Source organism: Atractosteus spatula, chromosome 9 (assembly GCF_055471065.1).
Source record: "Atractosteus spatula isolate fAtrSpa1 chromosome 9, fAtrSpa1.hap1, whole genome shotgun sequence".
NCBI classification, from domain to species: Eukaryota; Metazoa; Chordata; class Actinopteri; order Semionotiformes; family Lepisosteidae; genus Atractosteus; species Atractosteus spatula.
This window is the reverse complement of record NC_142714.1, coordinates 2,276,968-2,302,600: the sequence shown is the minus strand read 5'-3', so window position 1 is coordinate 2,302,600 and position 25,633 is coordinate 2,276,968. Positions and strand designations below refer to the sequence as shown.

General features: G+C 42.0%; 3 protein-coding genes across 4 annotated transcripts in view; 1 reads left to right on the top strand and 2 right to left on the bottom strand.

Annotated features, from left to right (window-relative positions):
* The window catches only part of adck1 (aarF domain containing kinase 1), a 152,709-nt gene extending 136,232 nt beyond the window's left edge, over positions 1-16,477 (bottom strand). Inside the window, exons 1-3 of one of the 2 annotated variants that reach the window (XM_088924578.1) lie at positions 16,436-16,477; positions 14,396-14,534; positions 12,741-12,824 (exon numbers count right to left, since the gene is read on the bottom strand). In XM_088924578.1, coding sequence (XP_088780704.1) covers positions 12,741-12,824; positions 14,396-14,527 — 216 coding nt within the window. In that variant the 5' untranslated portion in view covers positions 14,528-14,534; positions 16,436-16,477. Of the gene's footprint in view, positions 1-12,740; positions 12,825-14,395 lie in introns of both variants that reach the window. The other variant, XM_088924579.1, reaches the window with a different exon arrangement.
* Positions 16,478-16,744: 267 nt separating this feature from the next.
* snw1 (SNW domain containing 1) lies at positions 16,745-23,607 on the top strand. Its single transcript, XM_088924576.1, has 14 exons — positions 16,745-16,783; positions 17,704-17,857; positions 18,694-18,855; positions 19,190-19,285; positions 19,547-19,653; positions 20,038-20,142; positions 20,296-20,365; positions 20,671-20,736; positions 20,868-20,984; positions 21,236-21,377; positions 21,830-21,932; positions 22,195-22,312; positions 22,573-22,730; positions 22,979-23,607. The coding sequence occupies exons 1-14, from the start codon at positions 16,770-16,772 to the stop codon at positions 23,169-23,171; spliced, it is 1,605 nt and encodes a 534-aa protein (XP_088780702.1). The 5' UTR covers positions 16,745-16,769; the 3' UTR covers positions 23,172-23,607.
* On the bottom strand, positions 23,568-25,515 carry slirp (SRA stem-loop interacting RNA binding protein). Its single transcript, XM_088924577.1, has 4 exons — positions 25,417-25,515; positions 24,401-24,459; positions 23,928-24,035; positions 23,568-23,702 (listed from the first exon to the last, which is right to left on the bottom strand). The coding sequence occupies exons 1-4, from the start codon at positions 25,481-25,483 to the stop codon at positions 23,631-23,633; spliced, it is 306 nt and encodes a 101-aa protein (XP_088780703.1). The 5' UTR covers positions 25,484-25,515; the 3' UTR covers positions 23,568-23,630.
* Positions 25,516-25,633: the final 118 nt, after the last annotated feature.

Here is a 25,633-nt window from a genome sequence, read left to right as displayed (position 1 = left end):
CCAGGCTTTGCAGGTTTGCAGGAAACCCAGGAATAAAGTGTGGCGGTGCCAACAGCTCCAAAGTGCTTCTTCGCTAAGAGATTTGCTTTGGGATTTCTGCACTAGATGCTAATGTACTCCACCACAGAGAAAATAAAACTATAACAGTTGAGGAAGACTTCCATTTAGAGGTACAGTACCTTAATTTAAAGCACAGGGTGTTTATCGACTTCTACAGAACTGCAGGAATATGCATGTACACTCTGGCGAATTCAATAACTCACTACCAATCTTAATTATCACTTGTTAGCATGAGGGTTTCATAATCCTTAAGGAGGTTTCATGGACAAAAAAGTATCATTCAAACAAAAGCATTTATCAAACTTAATTCATCAGTGCTTCTGATGCAGGCTGCCAGTGCTTATTGTATATCTCCTGTGAAAATATTCTTTTTACTTCAAAATGTAGCAGTACCTCTCTATAAAAAACTGGACTGAACTCAATTCTCTGCCCAGGAAGAAGCTGTCCAATTTGTTTTTTTCTTCCCACAAGCTGAGAACTTTGACTGCCTCCAAGCTGTAAACTGTGTTGATGAGAAATTTATCATTTAGACAAGGAAGCAGCAGGTCAGATTAGGAAGAGAGCACCAGAACAAGGGGAAAGGAAAACTTTCCAGTTCTCTCTTTTTATCTTAGGTTTCAAGCCTCTTGAGATTTCATACAGAATGAAACCTGTCATCCTTCACCAAACCCAAGTGTTTTTCTTCGTAGCAACTATCCCCAATCTCTTCTCATTAGAACAATGTGTCAAGGGTGTGCTCTTCTGACCTCGCTCTTCATCAGGCTTTGCCAACAAGAAGGGGGAGAACTATGACAAGAAAGTTTTACAAAAAATATAATTCTGCACAGGTAAAAGATGGAAATAACCTCTGCAACTGTAATGAATGAAATAAATATTTACAGTAAAGAACGTATTTGCAGCATAGAAGTGCAGTACATACTTCATGAATAACAGAAGGAATATTTTCGAAGGAAAAGGCATTGACGGTATGGAGCAAATTTCTGATACAAAGGGACTAGAGAATCTTCTAGCTTTTATTATTTAACTTGGTATGCAAATGACTTAACTGAACTAATTATATTCTAATGCAGACAAGTTCACAATTTCCCAGTTCCCAATTGGGAAGTCTCCAGGAGAGTGGCGCCGCTGGGCTCTGGATGCGTCAGTATACACTGCCTCTTGTTCATGGTTTCAAGGTGCAGCGATGTGACTAATATCAGAATTGCAGTGCTTCGTTACCAGGGAGTGGGGACTCGCTGGTCTAGCAGCAACACCTGCTGGTAACCAGAGGACTCATTCTGCACCAGCCAGCTGCTCCTGCATCCCTGTGCGCCAGCAGTGCCCACCCACAGGGGTGGCACCCCTGAAACCCCCAGAGCAAGTGTGACACACCCTGAGGGTTCAGGATTGAACGCTGTGCTTTCTTTCACTTCTGCAGCTCACTGGGAGTGTGGTTTACAGGTGAAATCATGATGGTATCACCCATGTTCCAAACTGGGATGGCTCCTTTTCTATCTGTAAGTGGGACTGTTAGAAACAAGCAAGGTCAGGCGTCAATGCCGGTCTCCAGAACGGAGGCTTCGCAGCTCAGTTAATATAAAATAAAACTTCCCTAGAAATAACATTGCATCAGGAAAACCTTACAACTGTGCAGGTATGCAAGCTGCTTTCTCCCTGGAGACGACTACAGGCAGCGCCGGCCTCAGCTCTCTCAGTGCTCAAGAGTGAGTGGCCCAGGCCCGGGCTCTGTTTCACACTGCCCTCCTAGGTCTGCGTGATGAAGTGCCGCTTTTACATCCTGAAGCAAAAAACCACAGAGGCCATTTCCAACCTTGTTACCTTCAACTGATATCCCTCAGAAACACTCGTAGGTACAGTCAGTAAGACTGAAGAGACAGAAGACCTAGTTACAATTTCTCACAGTACAAAAAAGAGAATTCTTAAGTTTATTTATACTGGTAATACTTTTTACACAACTAAAACATTTTTAAAGCCCAATACAGAGAGACATATAATATAGGTTATAATCTCATCCACTTTAAGACAAAGTGTTTTTTTTCCACCTCTTGTTCTGCATGAACTCCTGGACCTGCATACCATAGCAGCACCACTGAGGCTCAGCGAACAGGATTTTGCCCCTTCACCCCTCTGCTGTGACTATTTCAGATTAGAGCACAGGATTCTTCACCAGGGAATATTAGGAGCATATTTCAGCGACTTGGAGTCAAGTCAAGTGGAACTTGAAATGTCTGAAGCTTAATCTGCTGTGGAAATGTTTTGTGTGGTCCTATGTGACTCATGTAGCTAACCGAGACTGTAAGGAATTAAGCCAGGCCCTACTTGTTATATGAACTAGTGATTGAATAGGCAGGACATCTAAGTGCTGTCATTTCTTATAAAGCCATCACTAGTGCTATCTTGACAGCAGCAGCTGCTGCCAAGCCATCCCAAATAAAAAACAACATATACGTACAGTTAAGGAGCATAAAAATTCAAAGCATGACTTAAAAAAGAACAAGTGCAGTGGCCTTCAGACTGAACTTCTGTTACACAGCCTCTTAAGATGTTTCAAAGAGGCAAGGAAAATAAGGTTAATTATTTGTGAATGAGGTTAATCATATTTGGAAGGTCTAAACCGATTCGATTTTAAAAATCCTTTATGCTGCATCTTCCCTAATTGCAGCAAAATCCACAGAGTACAAAAGGTATACAATATTGGACTGTTGCAGGATATATCCCAAGCAACCCTTAGAAATTTACTAATATGCAAAGCAAAGAAGAAAGATAGCTGTTTTCCATTCTTTCTGCACCTGCTATTCAAGCTGTATCTCAAGAGTCTCCAGATAATATTAAGGATTTTGTTTTGCAATCAAGCTTTCAGTTCAGTCTGATTTTTGCAGTGACTGGTAAGTACTTATACAGGAAACGACACAAATGAATTACCAGTGCCCCCATCACACACATCACTGCATGAGCTTTATTCTTTGATTAATTGGTCCACTCTGCTTATGAGACAAATGCATCACTGGTTTAAATTAATATACAGATCTTTATTAGAGAAACTAGCTTCCTATCTTATTAATTGAAGTTTCTATGCCATCCTGCAATTAAAGATGTAGTGCTTTTAGCAAGCTGAACTTGCCAGGAACAGCTACCTGTTTGGATCTCGTCTTTTCCATGTGCCACTGCCAAACACTGCACCAGTCGGCACAGTGAGCTGAAACTGTCCACCTTCGTATCTCAGGGTGCTTTCAGTTGTGTGATTTAATCTTTTCTGCCTGACACTTGCAATTGTTAACTCTGCCACCTCATGCTATGTCCTGTCCTGTTATTTCCTTTTTATTGATTGTCCTGCTCTCTCTTTCTGCTTTGTCTTCCATACAACATTGGTGGCGACCTCTTGGCAGGGACACCACTGTAAATGAGAATTTGTTCTCAAGTGACCCATATGGTTAAATAGTGGATTATTATGATGTTATTTGTCGTACTGTCTAATGGAGTCTAGAGGGAGCAGTTCCTGACTGATGCAAACTGCTGCAAGGCTTAGCTGGTACCGAGCCTCTGTGCATTCAAAAAGCTTGAGCATAGAATTGCATCACCTCATTCTTCTGAACCTGAGCACGTAAGTGCTACAATACGACAAAAGGAAATCTGTCATAAAAGCAAAGGGGCCTGCAGAACAATACAGAACTGACTCATGCAGAAAATAAGGTTTCCATGCCCACTACACTCCTCCAATACCCATGCTGCTCTTTACGAGAACACGAGAAAGGATACAGAAGAGTGGAGGCCTTGCAGTACATCTCCATCACTTAGCTGCTTGTGTCTTATTGACCCAAAGGTCTCATCCAGCTTTCCGTGAAAGGTTCGAGGGCCCTCTTTCAAGACTACAGCTGGGCAGCCTGTTCCAGACACAGCCATTGCTTGGATAAACTGTAAACAAGAATTTCTCACAATGTTTAATTTGGTGATTGTTCCTTCATTATTTAGTTAGGCTGCTTATCTAAAGGATAGGGTTCTGGCTCACTGATGGGCAGTCTTCCAACGATTTGTGGCCACTTCCATCAGTGTTCCATGTTTCCCATAATGAAAGAATGCTAATTCCATGAGAATAATGCCTGGTGCTTTCCATGTTATGGTGCAACAAATTAATTACATTCAGCCAGGGCTTCCAATATAGGCCAGTGAGACCCCACCACAAATACAAGATCAATGCATGTGACAGCTGCCATATGGCCTTTCTGCAGACTGACAATCTCTTTCAATGGATCTCTCATTCTAGCAAATCAGCTTTACCTACAAGGAGATGCAGTTGTTTTGTTTTTGCTGTTTTACAAATGCTTCATTTACAGAATGAAAAGCCCCTTCTGCCAAATGTCATACAAAGAAGATCAGCATTCTAACATTATTCGTTGTATTGAATTTTTATTTCTTTTCCTGTTTCTTTTTTCCCCGGTCATACTGACATGATGGATCTGGCATATCCTTTTATCCTTTGTCACATTAATAACTGCATTTCCCACAGGAATATGACAATCTGCCGTATCTAAAATAAAATACACTTAAATGAGGGGTTACTCAGGGTCAGGGTTTTTTTTAGCGCCTAAGTAACTCTTATGATCAGTTGAGATTTTCCAATTTAAGAAGAAGAGTGTAAAAAGATTAATTAATATTAGGCAACACTTAGGATACTGTGATTTGAACTCCAGAGAAGGGGATTTTGAAACACATGAGCATGTTAAGACCTTGAACTGGAGACAGTCAGATGCAGAGGGCCAAGATATTTGGCTCAATCTTCTGCTCACTGCTCGAGAGCTGCCTGGCTTTGCCTCATCTCCACGGCTCGGAGTAACAGCTGAGCGTGAAACAGAAGAACCTCTCCTGCTCAGGCAGATTGTGCAAATGCTTGGAGCTCCACGCAAAACTGTACGTGCTTAAATAAAAGATTTTTATTTTTAATTTGAACCAAAAAACAGAAGATTTCAAAACTGAAGAATGTTGCATTCCAACGGCTCTATGATAGAAGCTTTAAGGTATTAAAGCAGAATGATCTTATTCAAATCACTTTCTTTGCTCAGAATTTTATACACAACTGACACAAGAAGCACAGTGCACTTTTTGCCTTTTTGACTGCTAGACCACATTCATAGTTAGTTTTCTTATTACCGCCTACTGTGTATTCCCAAACAGAAAACACATCCCCGCGCGACTCAAAGAGCACGTCCAAGGTGAGCTGCTCAAGCACCGAAGTGAGAAAGAGAACGCGGAGCGCTGTGCTCCTGTGCGCCATCGCGGGCGGTGACCTATCCCCCCGAGCCGAGCCGGCGGAGGATGGATGGCAAAGACCTCAGCCAAGCGGCAGGGTGGAAGTGATGTGTTTTGCCACGTCCTGTGTGCTGAAGAAAACACATTACATCCAGGAGAGTCTGGGTACACGCTGGCAGGTGTGTGTTAAACACCTGGCGGCTCGTTCCTCTCACGGCATTAAATAACACAGCAAGCTGACGAGCAGTTAGCAGCCGATGTTTCTGCCACATGTGTCTCAGCACCATAATCAAGCTGACGAGCCGACTTTCTCGGCCACGTGAATGGTTTAAACAGAACAGCTTGCTCTGTTTAACTATCGGGAGCCAAAGCAGCAGTCAGGGGGCTGCCCTTTTAGAAGACAGGCTGTCTACCTCCAATCCACAGGCCAGATCACCATCGCGGCTTTGATTTATGAAACAGCAGTGCTTGTTGTTCTACTTTTTTGATTAGCCTGGCCCACTACGAAAACACCTCTGAGGCATGGCATTCCAAAATCTGATTCACACTACCCTCTCGTGATGTCCTGGCTCTGGATGCTGGTCTTCTCTGCATGGAGGGACTGCAGTGACCGCAAGGCAGCCACTAGAGGCCGCAATGCAGACAGTCTCCAGGAGGAAACTGAGCTCCCTGGTGTATACAGAACACTGGGTGACAGAGGGGGAACTGGAGTGAAAGGCTTCTGTTCAAGCTTCCACATTCCACTCAAACACATTAGTGTCTCTCAGGGCTCTGCATTGCTCCATCTACCAGGAGAGCTCCTTCTACAAACATACTGCACAAACCCAGCAGCCAGCACCAGTCACCACATTCTTCATGGGCTAACCTGCCACACCTGACACTTCAAACTGCGCATGAACATGTGCACTGTAATTGAGGAAATGCAGGGATTTTACCAGTGTACAGTAGAAGGAGTCTGTACCATATTTGCACTATTTAGAAAAGAGTAACTTTGTAAGCACTAAGCAGGGATACAGGGTGTCTGTCTCTCGATATATGTATACAGTATATCCATAAATATATAAACACATCTTTATCTATTTCATCATATATTTCAAGTGAATTATTTACAGCACTCCATGTATATGAAGTTGTTGTTTTTTATTTCTGAGACAATTATTTTCTACATAAATTATTTACAAGTACTGTACATACTGAAATGGAAAACAGATACAGAATGTCAAGAAATTAACAAATACACCAGCATGTCAAGAAATTGAAAAACAAATGCTTTACTGAAAATGCTTGATTTTAACCTATGTCAAACAGTTTTCTTTCTTTATGGCAGGCTGCTAGACTTGTAGGACAACTATTCCGTTTTCTCTAAGCTGCGTGGCAGAAGGACATCTCACCTGCAGCTCTCCAGAGTCCTGTTTACAAGGGAGACTGGCCATTGTCTTGTGTGTCCTGATAAACTGCTGAGCTGTGGTTTTCACAAGGCTGGAACAGCAATCCTGCAACAGTGAGCACTGCATTTTTTTTCAACACATCATAGAACAGCAGGCCAGATCAATACACCATCAGAAGCCATCAGGCAGAGGTTAAAGGGGGCAAAAAGGCCCAACTGACAGCAACCAGCTGGGAAGTAATAGATTTTCAGCCTTGAAGCTGCATGGGAAACCGATTCCGTAAGATCATGGTATCTGTCATTGGCTTCATTCATAAATTAAAAACAGACACCACACAGTGAAGACAACATGCAGTGCACCTCCACAGAAAAGCCATCATTCTAAGATTAAACTGCATTCTAATTAAGACTAAGAATTCTGTAAAAGATAGCACTATCAACCTTGTCTTGTCTTAAACTGCCAGATCCTTCCTGTCAAATACACTGCAGGTATACTCGAGTCAAATTCATTACCAGGTATTTTTTTCTTTAAAAATATCAGAAAGGAAAGAAATAGCACAGCACAATAATCTCTCTTGCTTGTCTTAGGGTTATGCTTAACTACTGAAACTAAACAAGCACGCTGGTAGTGTACTTTCAGAAATGTTTTCAGCATGTGGCTTTCAAAAAACAGCTATATAATGCCACACTGTAACTGCAAAAGAAGCACTAAAAATAATTTAGAATGAATTATTATTATTATTATTATTATTATTATTATTATAATAGTTCAGGTGGGTAGCTGCGTCAGCATGTGTAGGCTGCAAAGGAACAAGGTTTATTCCATGCTGAAAAGAGAAGAAAGAAAACCATTTCGGCACCACAGCCCAAAGAAGGCGCCACAGCAGAAACGTTGTTTTCTTTCTTCTCTTTTCAGCATGGAATAAACCTATTACTTGTTCCTTATTATTATTATTATTATTATTATTATTGGGCATACATGCTTTGATTTGACTATTCATGTTTACCAATGCCAAAAGGGTGACAGCATGGTTAGAGAGGGCAAGTGTGTGGCAGAACTCCATGAAACTTAGAAATAGGAAATACACCTGGAATACACCACAATGCCTTTGTTAGTAAGAAATGTGTACATTGTGCTGTAATTTAAGCTCTTTTAAATAAAGCTTTCACCTGGTAGCTGATGACTGGAGTAAAAGCTGGTACCTGATGACTGGAGCTATTCAGAATGGTTCCTATTCTGTGGGGAACAGACACACGTCAGTGACGTTGTTCAGCTCTTCCATAGTGGCAGTTTTCAGAAGACATTCACTTCTTGCTTAATACTAAACTGATAGGAGCGGAGAACAGGACACTACATCCTTGTGAGTGGTCTTTCTGTTCATCTCCCCTAAATAGCTTCTGATACAGGAAACTATTCATTCAGAAAGAGGTGAATGTGAAATCGTTCAGAGACAAGCAGTGGCTGGCATAGAGACTATCAAGTGTCTTTCTTGGGGGAAGCAGTTTCAGGCCAGAATGGCCGATACACAGTGATCACAGGGAGGGAGCAATAATTTTCTTCCAAGATGCACATATGGAGGTTTACAGGTTGTCATAGAATGTCACCATCACACATTAAGAACTTTGAGGAGCGTAAGGAAAATCCACCTAAATTTAAAAAAAAATGATCACATAAAAATGTTCTGCAGCCAAGTGGTTCAGTCTTTAAAAGCCATTATGAAGTCACACTTCTGAACTGAATTTCGTTGCTTCTTTCTTTTCTCTCACAATCTCTCAAGGATTTTGTTTCATTAACAGTTCTGTATTTTCTCACACATGATTCCAGATACTCCTTTTTCTAGGTAAATACTGCTAATACTACACAAAGTCTGTTTTTCAAAAATAAAAACAAAGTTTCACAAGTAGTCCACTCTGTGGAGGTCAACGCATCAAAACTACATGAAGAGACTGGACACAGTGGTCACACCCGGCAGCAATCGAAGCTCTCAGCTCTCGAAGGACAGGAGTCAGACTTGACATCATAGGACGAGCAGAGGGTGCAAAGGTGATCAACGTGAAAAAGTGTATTAAAGTGATAAACATGATTTTGATCTTCAGCCATTGTGGATTTCTGAGAGCTAGTAGGTATCCTTTTGAAATTATTACATCACTCTCTTAATTATGTAAATAAAAATCGTAAAAATGCAAGTATCAGAGAGAAAAACTCTTTTCTGCATTTATGTTGACTTGTTTAAAGCTTCCTAAGGATTTTTAAAAAATAGGAGAAAACTGGCTCTGCAATGCAGAAATACAGAAAAATAACCCTGTGGCAGCACTGGCTGGGCCTGTGATTATAGACTCTACCCTGAGATACATAAGATCTCCCAGCTGGCTCAAGCAGGAGAGCTGCTCACTCTCGGTGCAGGGTGAGCTCCTTGACCCAGACTCACGGACTCGAGTCGGGGTCACGTCTCTAGCCAACTGTGACCCCAGGCAGAGGGGTGAGGGAAGGGCTGGGAGTGGTCATTCGGGGGTTTCTTTGGTCCGAGTGAAACCCCCAACTCCTGAGCCTACTCAGCCTGGAGTTGATACCAGTGAGGGACAGGAGATCCAGTCAGTGAATCAGTGCAGACTTTGTGATTCCTAATGAGGAACAGGAGAGGGTCGGAGGAGTCTGTCTGCACTTAAGGGGTCGCTGCTTTGAGCTGAGACAGGGCACATGTCACTATTTTAAACTGACTGCATACATAACAGAAAATAACTTGCTATTCTATTTCTTTGTAAAAAACAATGTTACCAAGTGGCGGCCATGCTACACGGGTTTCATCCTTCCGTTAGAATCGAGGTGTTTTTCTGTGTGCATGCATATCAGTAAAGGTGTTTCTCTCCAAGGCTATGCCATTTTTACAGAAGGAAGCAAAGCCCTTTAAGGTTAAATACCAGTTTCCTTCTGAAATGTAAAGGTCAGACTATCCCTGAAGGCATGAGCAAACAGTTCTGAACAACCGGGACAAATGCGCCTGACTGGGAGAGCAAAGGAAACAAATTTTTAAATAGGTCAAGCAGTCAAAATGGCAACAGGAAATGTTTACAGTGCCATATTTGTCTTCTCAGCCTCACAGCTTTGGCTGTTATTACAGAGCTTAAACATTTAATTTGGCCACCAGGTACTGTGCTCTATCCCTTTAAAAGCAGCTTAGGTGGTACCAAATGTAACTAGTTTGAAATGTGACTTAATGTCATGTAGGAAAAGGGGTTTGTCAAACTTCAACTTGCTTGAAACACAATACTGTAATCGTGGTTGATCTGACGTATTGAGTTTTTCTTTGAAATATCACTGTTTACCAGAGCACAAGCTTGCCATAAATCTTCAATGATATAGCATGAAATACAGTCACTCCACAATAATGACAGTCCTTTCCATATCTCTGAAGACATCTTGGAAACAGAAACAACAAAAGATTGCAGATAGGAATAGATTTCAGGGATTAGTCAAAGAGGGGAAGGGAAAAGCACAAGCTACAAATTCACAGACAGGTCTGTTCTGAAGTCCCTGATTAAATTCATTTCTTTTATTGGAGGAATGCATTCACCGTTGCTGTCTAAACAGACTTCTTAGCTGGGCCTTTCTGCTTATTCGTTTCATACATACATGCATTTATTTTTTCCAGTTTTCACACTGTGTGTGCTGCCTAGAGAATCACACACACACTCCAGGACCAAACTTTGAGTTCTGCACTGCAGTAAAACCTCTGAGTATCTGAGAGGCGAGCGATGGAGAAGGTAATTGAACCATGCCTAAGGCTTCTTCAGACAGTCAGCTGGTACTATATCTCAAATGGCAGTGCGTTTGAGAATTAACCCACCATCATCCGAAACAGGATTTATTTCAAAAGCACAGCTGCATTTAAAAGGACAGACACCTTGCATCTTACATAAGCTGTTTTACAGGCCCACCTTCTCTCCCCTCTTATTCCAGCAGTGCACTCAGACTGCAGAACACTCTTTGCAACTCAATCAGGAAACGTGAGTGCCTGTTTCCAGGTCTCATTTTAAAACCGCCTTTTTTTGATGCATGATGTATATTCAGGTGTTTTTTTTTTCCCGATTCTTTCAAGATTTTTATTTTTTCCCCTGAACTGTTATTGGGCAGTGGTTTAGATACTTGCCGCAAGAATGAATAAGTATTAAACACATTTAGGAGGATTTCACTGCATCATACAACAGGTCATGAGATGAAGCAAAAGTAGACTCATAGCTGCAGGATTCATAGTGTCATATATCAGAAGGCATGCCGATCCCTTGAGGACATTACTTAACTCAGATCGCTTCAGTAACATTACCAGCCAGGGTATATAATGGATGTAAATGTGTAAATACACAGCAAGTCGATTTGAATAAAAATAGAAGCTCAAGAAAATAAATATAACAATACCAATAAAAATCATTCCACTTATTCTCACTAAAAAATGAAAACACACATAAAAATGCTGTTGTACCTGCAATATTTCATTTGTGATGTTGAAGTATTGTGATGGGCCATTTTTATTACAGTACATCGTGGGTCTCCTTTAAAAATTCCAGCATTTTGTAAAAATTGATTTCCCGTTTTCTTTTCTCTTATGGGTTTGATATGCCAGGCCAAACACATGATTCACACAGACCCTGAATTAAGTCAGAGAGGATATTGGATTTATCCATTCTAAACCAGGCAAGTGCCTAAATGCTCTGTAAAGGCATTTTTTGAGACTAAGAACAAGTTAGAATCTCTTCCCTGTAGAACAGTTACTAGTCTACGTGAGCCTCAGTTAAGATAGAACAATTTAGCTGCAAGTCTTTATATATCACACGTGTGAGTCTTCAAATCACAAACCTTGAACTTTTTTTGCTTCATATCGAAATCTTCACAGTTTCTAATGCAGGCCTTTCAAACTATCACATGAATTAGACGGTCAGTGCTGCATATGTTGTTGAGTTATTTAAATATATTGATTGCATAAAAATAATACATAAAGTATGAGTAGTTAAAAACATACTACAGACTGTACACGTTTAAAGTACAGTTTAGCAGTACAGTACAGATTACTTCAGCTTGTTTAATGCAAAGCACATTTAGTACAGTACTTGTTTAATGAGAAATAACATACTGTTTGTTAATACTGTATTATATTTTTTTAATAAAAATACATCAGTAAATACTAGAAACCTAATCCTGAACTTATTTTACGAAAAAGGAAATAAAACCCCGACCATCCAGCGGAAGGAGTAATGTAGCCGCCTGCGATCCTGCGCGGAGTCTCGCCCACACGGTGCCCCACCGCCTGACTGACGTTTACTGCGGTTTTCCAGAGGACGCCAAATTACACACTGTTCTTATTAAACGTTAGAAGACAGGTCGGTGGCCTTATGAACGAAGACCTACTATACAAATAAACCAAACTGACGTTGCTCTCCCACTACTACAGTTCCCTTAAGCCGCCTAAAGTGGGCTGACGTCTCAGACTTAGTCACTCTCGTCACAGGTGAGAAAAATACCAGCGTGTGCATGAAACCGCAATCCCCAATCACAACAAAACTCCAAAAATAAAAATCTCAAATTTTAAATTAATAAGATATGGGTGTGCTTTTTAAATAACTGTTCCCATAAAAAAAACACCTCTTAAAAATCTAGCGCACCTGCAGCAAGCTTCAAGTTCTTCCAATCAAACAAGAAATTAAGAGTAAAATGCTTAAATAACGTTAGAAGCTGTTTAGTTCTGTACTCCGATCTGGGATTTTGAGCCTAAAAGAGAGAATTAAAATGAGTTTTTTTAATAGCACGACTATGATTCTAAGAAGGCAAGTGGGCCAAGTAACTGCAACATGTACAAGCAGAGCACCCCGGTGCTAGTGTCCACTGCGAGATCTCCACCCTCCGCCTAAGAAGGATCTGAAATCAGAAATGTCAAATCGGTTCTCTAAAAAAATTCTACCCTAAAGCAAAGGTATCTTTGAATTTTATGAACAAAATGTCATTAAAATGAACAAAATGCATATCACACAGTAAGAGCTCTTGTGAAATCTTACTTACCTCTGACTTGGCAGCGCTGTATTCCTCGGTCCCATATTCAAATCTTCGGAGAGATGTGAGGTAGTCGTAACTGATAACTGCGGTCTACAATGGAAAGGTACAGGTATATTAACCTAACAGTGCTTCTGTAGGGTACTGGATAAATACTTTCTTCAATGAACAGCAGGTTAAAGAGGCAGCACATGCGAAATTAATGTCAGGTCATCCTTTTGGTTATCTTTATGTAAAAAAAAACAATAACCAAATTCTTAATATGGGAATACCTTCAGACTATACTACACTCCTAACGCACTGTATAGTAAATCCCACACTACTGTCTCTTCTAGCATACTAGCCTCCATGACGACTGTCCCTGCAAGAAAAAGCAGATTGGAAACTGTCCTACGCTGACTGCACATGAAAATGTAGAAGAAAGCTAGAAAGGTTGAACCTAACTAGAGTCTGCGTTTCTCTCTGAGTACCTTCGAATGTGTTTGGTGTGGAAAGTGTGCTATTCATGCCAGTGTCATTTCTCCCAACATGGACAAAGAAGAACTGGCTCCTCTCCTGCCTTTGCTAGGCACCAGTCAGCCCCATCAGCAATCTGGAGAATGGCAGGCATTGTGGCTCACTCTTACTGACTCGGGATCACTTGCAGTTTGTCTGATAACAGAGCCTCCAACAGCCACCACTGCCGTATTCCATGCATTTCTAGTGGCTCTGTCACAGACTGAAGGCTTTATAACAGCTGTGCAGTGGACTCCAATATCTGTGATCATGTTTTCTGCTACCCAGAGGTGTCCAATCTTGACGGTGTGCTTCCAAGTCCACTGCCAGAGTGTCTGGCGATGACTAATTGTTGGGTGGGAGTGTCAGGATGGGCTGTACGTCCTTTGACAACCTGAGCCCAGCTGCCTCTATCAGCTGCTCTGTGCTGACTGTGGGGTCTGCCTTTTCCTCCATCTCCTGCCCGTCGAGTCCCAGACGCTTTATTTCTTCAAGGAGGAACAGAACAGTGGGAGCTCTCTATGACTGTGCACAAGCCACTAAAGTAATCACAGGCTTATGGGCCATTTTTAATGTACATATCCACTCCTGGACAACTGGCACATGTCTGAGCTGTGTTATTTCTTAAGCAAGCCACCTGTGTTCAATGTAGAAACCCTCTCATAGCACAGCTACTACTATAAATTGTATTTAATCCAGCACACATGAGCTAAATTAAATAATAACAGCTCACACAGGCTGGGTGTCTTCCTCTACAAAGGTAAGCATTCAGTACTACCCTACCAACAGTTTCTCAAAGAGTTTTGGTGATAAAAAAAAAACAGTGGAGTTGCTTTGCCAAATTTTTCTCATAAAGTAGCAAAGGGCAGCACATCTGTTATCTCACAGCTGGGTGTTATTTGGTCCAGACTTGCAAGGTACGGCACTTATGCTGGGAATGACAGATCCTGTGTGAATAAACACACACCACTCTATATTACTGAAGTTCAGATGGGCCAATAGCATAGATGCTGGGCCATAGATGGGCCATAGTAATTTAGCCTCCTCTTATTCATATTTGTTTCTTATGTATTAAGAACGCACCAAAGGTTACAAACACGAGGAAGAGGAAGCCGTCTGGCCCACCTTGCTATTTTCGGTGCAATAGATGAAAGGCGACAGGAACCTACCGTGACCGCAGCTCTTCCGAATCGGATGAAGCTGATGTCATTGAGATCCACAGGCCTGTGATACCAGCAGAGCCCTGAAGAGGCCAACAGTGCCGTGGCCAGCGAGGAGACCTTCAGCAGCCGTCCAGCCATGAGGGCACTGCAACATGGAGAGGAGGAAGCACACGCTTTGCTCTACCACAGCACTGACCTCGCCAGCTGTGGAGCTCCAGTACAAACGAGGCTGCGATGATAAACATACACATTTCTAACCCAATGAGCTGCTTCATGTACAGGCAGTTACTTCACCCTGAACAATCTTACTCCCAGCAGCTGTTACTGTCAAGACCCATTGTATTAAAAGTAGTATTACTCCACAGGTTTAAAACACATTTAAGCAGGAAACAGTGACTTGATGATGATGCATGGATGAGGGTGTTGCAATGAGTAAGGTAACAGGACAGGTGGGAGTGTGTCGGTACTGAGGGCTGTAACACCTTGGTCTGCTTTGTCACGAGCCTGCAGGGCCAATCCTCACAAGCCACTAAAGATGGGTGGCCTTTACATCTGAAAAAAATGCTCTGCAGCCCTGGATCATTCTTCATTTATCATACTGTACTGAAACAGGCTTGGCTGCATCCAGCTCAGGCCTGCAATCAGCCCGCATAGCCTCGTGCAATATTTCAGTGATATACCACCACCCTCCCTGTCTCTGCAGACAGCCTCTGACACGCAGCTGCAAGGACTGTGTGCTGCTCTAAGTAGTTCTGCTTTGCCTTTGTTCCAGTTCATTTTCTCTTTTTTTCTATGATCTTCCACTCTTTATCAGCATATTCAATAATATTAAGATTAAATCAAAACATTATAATGAATCAAAGAAATTTGACTATAGCTTTCGTGGTGTTTTTTCATCTTATGCATGTTTCTTATTTGTTAAAGGGTTCATGTCCTATCAAAGGTGCACTGAGTCTTTTACCTGCCTGCAGAGCATACTTCCCGTGTAGGATGATGAAGGAAGGAAGTAGAGGGCACTGCTCTCACACCCTTGAGCAGTAGGAGGGAGAATTAGCAAAGATTGTGTCTCTGCTTCAGGGTGTTGTACTGTTGTATGGGAAAAGCACCCGTCGCTGCCCATGCATGAGCAAGCAGTAACATTTATGCCATTATAACACAAATTCTGAACACTGACATTGGAAATACTCTTACTGACCAACATATTACACAACAGAAAAAAATAAAAATGAAAAATTTCAAAAAGCGCAGAATGTTTGAATATTTGAAGCCAACAGTATGGTAGACTTTATTAGCAGAAACAACAGCTTGACTGGGATGCGACGTATTCCTTAAATCCCTGCACACCTTCCCACACCCCCTTCAACAGGCTGGATGCAGCGGTGTTGCAATGAATATATAAGCCTGTATATAATGAAAACCCAAAGCAAAACAGCTACATTTTTGCAATGTAGGTTACAATATTCTCGGAGTTTCAGAGAAAGGGAGCTTGCCTTGAGTTTAACGTTACGAATCAGAAAGGCATTTCAGAGGACCTCCTGCAGGTAATACTATTCAGCAGTGAGCGCAGCACTTTAATAAGTCTGTAAACAAATAATACTGACCATCAGCATATTTAATTATGGTAAATGGTCTTCGTACATCACGAATCGTTTTCCCATTGTTGTCATTTGTGTGTTGCTTTCAGTACTGATTGCAACAGTCACACTGTGTGAACGGCAGCTCATGTCGCCAGAAGACACACGACATCAAACATGAACTAAACGTTCAGAAACAACCTGTAACATTACAGCAGCAACAAGGCTTTTCATTAAGGATGTTTTAGAAAGGTATCGGAGTTGTACTGCATTTCATGAGCAGTGCAGTGCCATGCCATTGACATTATGTAAGTTGAAGGTTTTGCAACACTAACGATATCTACAAATACAAAAGACGCTACAAAATAAATGCACAAAAAAGCATATCATTTTGTCTTGTTATGAAATACGCATAAAGTGCACACATACAACACTTGCTTACGTTTGTGCAAGTAAATTCCCATTCACTTACCGGTCCTGCCGACCTCTCAACTCACGACCTCAATTATTTTCGACCTGCTCTGCGCAAGGCACCCTGGACAATGTAGTTGATGATCGGAGCAGTCTCGTTTTATTTTTTTATTCAAAAGAGTACTCTGAATCGATATTCGCCAACGGGACTGATTTATTTTTAGTAATGTTAAATCTGACAGGCATTCCACGCCTATTTGCAAGCGCGTTTTGTCCGCTACTGAATCACAAGGTTGTGTACTTAGTGGAAACTGTACAACTGCCGGAGGTTAAGCCTGCGACGTGACGCAAGGAAGAGCGTGGTGACGTCAGACGCCACATTCCGGGGAAACAAGATGTCGCTGGCGAGGTGAGCTGTGTACGACAGAGCTTGTTTTGGGACTAAACAGCGATTATTCTGTGTACGACAGTATCTAGCGATCGAGAATACTACCACATTTGTTTGCAATTCCTTTCTGGCAATATGCGAAAGCAATAAAGTGATTTATGCCTCCGATTTATCCTCATGTCTGTGGAGGCTCGGGTCCCTCTGCGCAGTTCTGGGCCCGTCCTGCGGGCCTTATTTATCTCCTGGCCTCCGGGATAGAGAGGTTTATTCAATACCTTTCCGAATGTAATTCTCAGTGTATGTGATTATATGTAAGAATCCCTAACATTGCCTGACTCCACAGCGTTTAGCTGTTTGAACTGCCGGCTCTCGCTGTCCGGCTGCGCCTCGGTCTCTTGAGCCGGATCGGTTTACAGCTGTATGGTGTGAGTTTGAAGTGAGGGGTCAGCAGTGTTCTGTGCCGAGGAGAGATGAGATCACTTTATTGGCCATATACAATTTCTTGCATTAGAAATTTTTCTTTTCGCGTATCCCAGCTTGCTCTCCATTAGACACAGACAGGGAGAGAAGCTGGGGGTCAGAGCGCTGGGTCAGCCATTGTACAGCGCCCCTGGAGCAGCTGGGGTGAAGGGCCTTGCTCAGGGGCCCAACGGAGTAGGATTCCTCTGCCGGCCGCGGGATTCAAACCAGCAACCTGCCAGCCACAGGCGCAGATCCTGAGCCACAGAGCCACCGGACCGCACACTTGTTGTGAAGTGGTCGTCTATAATAAAAAAAAAGTCTCACAATGGGATGCTTTATCCTGTGTCCTGTAGTGTGTGACCACGGTTACTCTCAGTTCATCTTTAAAACACCTCAAGCCCCTGTTTGTTTGTTTTTTTTTGCTTGGTGCACTGGTTGTTGTTGGGAGCGCTGATCGGGGAATGCGTTTTGGGTTGCAGCTTTTTACCGGCCCCGACACAGCTGACCCAGGACCAGCTGGAGGCGGAGGATGGGCACCACTCTCAGAGGCCCCCGTCCACCGCGCTGGTGTCCTCCCGCAGAGAGCCGCCGCCGTACGGCTACCGGAAAGGCTGGATCCCCAGGACGCTGGAGGTAATTCTGCTACAGCTACTCGGGCTGCCTGCCTTGCTTAAATGTCTGCATCTGCTTAACCTCTGTGATTCATGAGCTTGCCGTTCAGCCAGTCCAGTAGGTATGAGCTAGTTGGTCCGAGTGTCTCCCTGCCAGGGTATGGACATCAACATATAGTGAGTGGCTTGTTTCACACTCCCACCACTCATTGAGTAAAGACATGCTTCTCCTTCTCAGTTTTAAATGCACTCCCCTGCCGTTACTGCTTGTGTCCCGTGGTAAACGTTTCATTGTGGCTTCCGAAGAAGTCCACAGAGCTTGTCTAACAATTTTGAGTACTAGGGCTGAGCGTGCTTGCTGTTTTCTTTTTTTTAAGGCTAAAAGTACAATACTGAAACCGGGCATTGAATACAATTAAAACTCGCATTTGTTTCCAAACTATTTCTTCTGTTTTTTCCCTCCGAATTGATGGAAAACCCTTTAAGTATGACATGATGTCCTTGAGACCTTCCCTACAATACTGAACATAATTCCTTATACTTATCCATTGCTTTCAACCTGGAAACGGAGACAGCTCATTCACCTATGAAGAGCCGCCCCACTGCACAGCACAGCACATCAGCAAGTGGCGTGCTGAGAGATGGCTTATCTGAGACAGGGTTAACACCACTAATCTTTCTAAAAGTGCTGTGAGATTTTTAATAACCAAATTGTCAGGACCTAGATTTAACATCTTATCCACTGTGTGGATCAAAAGGTGAGTATTGATTTCCAAACTTTCCAAGCTGACCTCATCAGTAGCTTCAGGGGACTAACAGACCCACTAATACACATACTGTTTTTGAACTCATTCCCAGGATTTTGGAGATGGCGGTGCTTTCCCTGAGATCCATGTGGCCCAGTACCCACTGGAAATGGGCAGGAAGAAGAAGACCTCAAATGCTCTGGCGCTGCAGGTGGATGCGGAGGGAAAGGTCAAATATGATGCCATTGCAAGGCAAGGGCAGGGCAAGGATAAGGTATGGTACCGTGTTTTCAAAGGTCGCAGCATCACAAACATCCTGGCTGTACAGGGAAATAAACTCGCCAGTGTCGGTTAACTTTGGTTTTCAAAGTCCCAAAGGAACTTTTAAGCAAGAAAAACAATTGGAAATTTAGTCGTTATACCCTAAATGTATTCTTTATAAATGTTATACCCTAAATCTTTATAATGTAGAGTGATGCAACTACTCATCTGCTTGCCAGAGATGCCTTGTTTACATTGGTAGATAAACGCAAATGATGTTTTAAGCATGTTCTTCTTAAATGTGCAGCATTGGCAATTAGAATGTTCTTGTTTTTAATTGCTTTTAGGTGATATACAGCAAGTTCACAGATCTGCTTCCTAAGGAAGTTATGAATGATGATGACCCAGACCTCCAGAGGCCTGATGAAGAAGCGGTTAGAGAGGTGTGTATTTTGTCCAGATTAAGCTGCGCTGTGAAAAAGAAGCACTTTGATTGCTGACTCCTAATTCTTCCCTGCTTGCTTTTGTTTCATGATTAGTGATAAATGAACATGTTCTCAATAAAGACAGCTTTTATTCCGTGGACCTGAGGCTTTGGACTTTGATATGAATATTACCACTTATTAGTTCATCCACATTTTACCTTGGAGCCCATTTTGAAATAGTGTCTTCAAACTGAAGGGAAAACAATTGTTTTGATGCAGCTGACGGAGAAGACCAGGTCTGCCTTGGACAAGCAGGTATCGCAGAAGATCGCGGCAGCCATGCCTGTGCGGGCAGCTGATAAGCAAGCCCCTGCACAGTACATCAGGTAAGAGGAGTCACTGGTACTCCCTGGTCTCTGTTACATAATTGATCCCTTAATTGACCCAATATCAATTTGAAATCAAACTCAGCTCAGCTGGAACAAAACCAGCGTGTTTATGGCTTTCTGGGACCAGGCCTGGGAACCCCTCCTGTAAGCTACTTTTAAGTCTGTATGAAGAACAAGGGCTTTGCAGATTTGTGCTGCCTTTAAAGATGCTGATTAATGAAAGTCTTTCAAAAACTTTACATGTTTAGGGAAACAAACTTTCCTTTCTTTTATTAAGCACTTTAATTTAACACATTAAGACATTTCGGTGGAACCTTAGATCTTCATCACGCGCTTAATTGTTAACCAGTAGTCGGTTGATCAATACATTCTGCTTTTTAGGTACACTCCATCTCAGCAAGGAGTTGCATTCAATTCTGGAGCCAAGCAGCGTGTCATCCGCATGGTGGAAATGCAGAAGGACCCCATGGAGCCACCACGCTTCAAGTATGTGTTCCTGAATCTGGCCGTTTCACTGTTGAACGTTTCTCTTTGCACGCAGTGATACTGTTGCAGGAAGGTCATTGCCTGGCAAATGCCTCAGACATGGTAAAAATTTTACGACGCTCACATCCCTTTATGGCTATGTTAATATCCTAGGATTAACAAGAAGATTCCACGCGGACCTCCATCCCCACCTGCTCCCGTCATGCATTCTCCCAGCAGAAAGGTACATTAACTTTTACCATTTCACCATGGACATTAGATTATAATGGGTAACCGAAATAAAAATAAAAAATGGTGACCTTGAGCAGACAACGTTTAACTTTACTCTTTACTGTTTTTAATTAATCTGTGAACATTTGATCTTCAGAAGGAGTGAAACTTTTTACGGTGCACAGGTTCTTTGTTTAAAGAAATGGAAAGCATATGATTTGGGGGAATTTCTAGGTTCACAATCTTAAACTCACTCTAACGCTAACTTGAGGAAATGTGCTATGTGTTGATTTAAACCATTTTTTGTGCCTCTTGCAGATGACTGTAAAGGAGCAACAGGAGTGGAAGATCCCACCATGCATTTCAAACTGGAAAAACGCAAAGGTTCATTTTCAGTACTGTTGCCATTCATCATTAGAAAAGAATAAGAACATTAGAACATGCCTATTGCATGTTTTAGAACCAGTGGATGTAGTTAACAGCTTTTCAATTATTTTGTTTTTACTTTGTTTCAGGGTTACACGATCCCTCTAGACAAGCGTCTGGCTGCCGATGGCCGGGGTCTGCAGACAGTGCACATCAATGAGAATTTCGCCAAGCTTGCCGAGGCCCTCTACATCGCAGACAGAAAGGTAAATAAGAGTGAATTACGGTCTGGGCAGTATTAAATGTTTATGCATTTATTTTATCTTCAGTGGTCGCCCTGCAGTGCACTGGCGTATCATCCAGAGTAAATTTCTGCCATGCACCACACTCCTTCAGGATGGGCTCTAGCTTGCTGTGACTGTTATTAGTTGTGATCAGCTAGTTTGGTCACAGGTGCATGGGTAGTACGAAAGGGGATCGGTAAACCTGTTTCTATTGGCTTTTTTCTTTCCATTAGGCTCGTGAAGCAGTGGAGATGCGTGCGCAGGTGGAAAGGAAGATGGCTCAAAAGGAGAAAGAGAAAAAAGAGGAGAAGCTCAGAGAACTTGCTCAAATGGCAAGAGAACGAAGAGCAGGCATCAAAGGCCATGGAGACAAAGGTGCAGGAATGGGTTCCATAAAACCATGATGCTGAGTTACTGAACTCTCCATAGAAGAGTAGGCAGTGGCTTCTGCAGATACCATATAATGTCCTGCCTAAGATGTATAAATGTTTTTCGCTGCAGCAGATGTATTTGCTTAGGGTTGTCTGTCTGACGCCACCTGCATCTGCTGGAGTTGGGGGAAAACCATTGTAGTGGCCCTTCAGTTGCATGGAGATTTGGAGAATGTTAGACATTGCCTGCTGCAAAGCCCACGAACCCCATGAACAGAGCTGTCCTGCACTGAACTTAACGTTTGCAGGCTGCTGAGGTTGTGAACGATGGAAATTAAAAAAAAAAAATAAGGGCCGTTTCTTAGATTCAGGAACTTGCCAGTCCTCAGTCCGCCTGAAACGTTTCAGTTCTCCCAACTCATTTGTTCTGAACCGATGTCACTTCACCCCCCCCAGGAGCAGAGGACGGAGAGGTTCGAGAACGTGATGAAATCCGTCACGACAGGAGGAAAGAGAGACAGCATGAGCGGCTGATCTCCAGAGCAGCTCCCGACAAGAGGTGACCCAGCTCCAGTCAAGATGACTGATTCCTTCAATAGACCATCACTGCTCTAGTCTTGGCAAATGTTTAGTTTCTAACAGCATGAATTAATATGATCTTTTGTTGTACTGTTTCTTAGATGTTATGGTATGATCCTGCTGTGACTTCAGTTTTTACTGCGACAGTGTTTATCTAGTACTGTTTAATATCGAATGTGTCACAAGTAGCATGAACATGTAATCCTTTTAGAAAAACTTAAGGCATTACTTTTTTTGTTTAGATCGAAGCTGCAGAGAGACCAGGACAGGGATATCAGTGAAATTATAGCCCTAAATCTGCCTAATCCTCGTCCATCCAGCGAGGCACAGTATGACCAGCGTCTTTTCAACCAAAACAAGGTAGAATTTATTCCCTTTGTGGTTTGATGGGAGAATTACGACCTAGCATTATATTTTAAAAAGGGATAAATTAGTTTATTAATCGTTAGTAAATCAGTATTGCAATTGTCATGTTTAAAAATTGTACAGAAATGTATTGCTGTTGAAGGATGGGCACCAGTTTTGAAAGGCTGTAAAATCACATAGAAAAGCAGTTTGTATTTTGCATCTTTCAGGTATTCAATATTTTACAGCACTACCATGTTCCTTCTTGATTACAGGGTATGGACAGTGGATTTAGTGGTGGTGATGATGAGGGGTACAATGTGTACGATCAGCCCTTTAGAAATGGTAGCACCATGGCTCAAACTATTTACAGGCCCAGTAAGAATACTGAAAAAGACAGCATTAATTTGGACACACTGATCGAAAGTAACAGGTAAGTTCAGAATTATCTTGAATTTCTGGGGGTGTTTAAGTGTGCACTTGATTCTCATAAAGGCTTATGTTGCTTAAATTAAGTGAATCTTACATTGTTCTTCAGTACAGATACTGAAGAACTATCTTTAACATTTATTACTAGACAAATAAACAATTTAAAGTTTAAGCTTTAATTTTTTCCCTTTAATGAAGATTTATGAAATCTGTAAACTCCACTGAGTGATTTTCTTTCCTTCCCGATTTTAGGTTTGTCCCAGAGAAGGAATTCCCTGCGAGCGAGCACGGGCCTCGCAGGGATGGCCCGGTTCAGTTCGAAGAGGATCCGTTCGGTCTGGATAAGTTCTTGGAAGAAGCCAAGCAGCACGGTGGCTCCAAACGCCCTTCAGCTAGCGGACGTTCAAAGGATTATGACCATGAGAAAAAACGGAGAAAGGAATGATTCCGTTTTACTCGGTCTAGTAGCGTAGTTTTTGTTGTTGCTGTAGTTGTAATAAAGCAAAGGCTTCTTTCAGAAGAAATGCCAGCTGTTGACATTTTAAGTGGTTTCTCATGTTTTGTACTTTTTAATGGCAAGATTTGGCACTGTCCATATGGAAGTCCAAAAAAAGTGTTTAATTGGCAAGAGCTTCCATCCAGTTAGCTTTATGTTCATGTATTAATAACAAATCAGAAAGGGACCAGTAACGAATTGCCACATTTTGGAAAAAATGTTGGATTAGTCTTCTCAAGTGTAGAATGCCTGTAAGCCTCTGTATATCAGGTAAAATTATTTCTTTCTCTATCACAAACTGTACAGTTACACATGGAATAATTTTTTTCACTTGTGGGGAAACAATGCCAATAATGTAAACTTTATTAAAATTATACATTAGTAACATGGTGTACATACACAATTTTTTCAGCTTGAGTCACCAGCATCTCTGTTTATCCTCCGTCCCACAAATACTCTTTTGTTCTTTTGCACCTGGAGCTGAAAAGAAACCGGTTTTAATTATTTAGTGGGCACAGTTTGAAAAATACAATTTGGTAACAGCTCTGTTTGAAGGAAAAATGCAAAAGCTGTCATGGTGATGAAAAACTTAAGAAAATTAATCTCTACAATTTCTTTAAATGCTTATATAAACCTATTCAAAACCATAAACGTGCAACATATAACAATCTGCAAAATATTCCTTCACTTTTGCATATCAAATACCTTTGATCCTTCTATAATATGTGGGTCCTTCTGTAGTGCATTTTGAAGACCTTCTTCAGTTGTGTACCCAATCCAGCAGAAGCCCCTATGAAAGCCAGTCTCTTTATCCTGTAAAGCAAAAAGTAGAAAAGTGCTCCAATGTGGATAATGCTCATTTGTAAATTGATAACCAAATTATAAGTAGGCCTATCCCAGAAACAGAATGCAAGGTGAGACTACAGAGCGGGACAATTTATTGACTAAGTTGTTTTCTCGGGGTATTCTTGGAGAACAGTCGAGCTCCACACATCCCTCCCATTCTTGAGTAGCAGGCGGGCCCAGAGACAGTGGTGCTATCGGTCACTGCAACACATTACTCAATTTAAAACCCAACGTGACCATCACTTGTAGTCACACTATAAATGTAGTACTTTTACAAACCAAAGATGTATTGAATATTAAAACAAATTCAGAATAAAATATGGAAGACTTACAAAAGGTAAAAGACATTTCTTGACTTGTCCAAACTGTCCAAAATACTCCTTCAGCTCCTCTGCAACAGAAAAATAATTCAGCATCATACAGGTGTTGCCAGCAAAATTAGTACCAATAACTCAAAGAAGAGTGATGTATTGAAAGGGAAGGTAACGATACTGGCACATAGAATGGTATTTTAGGTATAAAAGAAGATAATGAGCCAGAACCTGTATCACCCTGCAACCCACAACTGGCAGCCCACTGAAGCTCAGCGGGTGTGAGCCTTGTCAGTACTTGGATGGAAGACTCCTGGGAAAACTAAGGTTGCAGCTGGAAGAGGTGTGGGTATCAATGCCCAGCATAGCGATGGGGACACTATACTGTAAAAATGGATGAGACCATAAAACCAAGGTCCTGGCTCTATGTGGTCGTTAAAATCCCAGGGAGTTTCTCAAAAAGAGTAGGGGTGTTACCCTGGTGTCCTGGCCGAATTTCTCATTGGCCTTTACCAATCATGGCCTCCTAATTCTCCCCATGAACAGGCTTCATCACTCAGCTCTCCTCCCCACTTCGAGCTGGTGTGTGGGGAGCGTATTAGTGGATTATACAGGTGGGGCTACACAGTGGTGGTGGTGGTGGAGGGGATCCCCATGACCTGTAAAGAGCTTGACTGGAGTGTCCAGAAGAGCGCTATATAACTGTAACGATTTATTATTGGCATTCCTCAATAAAACTCCTCCATAGAAACTCGTTCTAGGTTCAATTTGAACATTTTCATTATCTTCATTCTCGTATGCCTTCATTGTAATGTGTTGGTGAGACTGCGTTGTGTGTACGAACTGGCACAGACGAGTCCAATGACATTACGGAAAGTCGCTGGATAATATAGTTGTACTACACCGTACATCCGCCCGCAATGTCACTGCAGAGTGCTTTGGTTTTAAGTATTAATAAAACATAAAACGTGAACCACAAAAACACCAGTTTTGCATTGCAGGATGTGTATTTGTAAAGGAGCAGGGCTAATACTCACTGCTTGCCGTGGTCCATGGTATTTTAGAGACAAACACTTCGAAAGCCTTCTTCGTGGGAGCCGCCATCTTTCCAGCCTGCCGATTAGTTACCTTTGACCTCGTCCTTCCTGACGTAATATATTTATTCCTTACAATTACTGATAAAATGTTGCAATAAATGAAAATATTATTATAAACAATATATTTTAATTTAAAAATATTTTATTAAAAATTGTC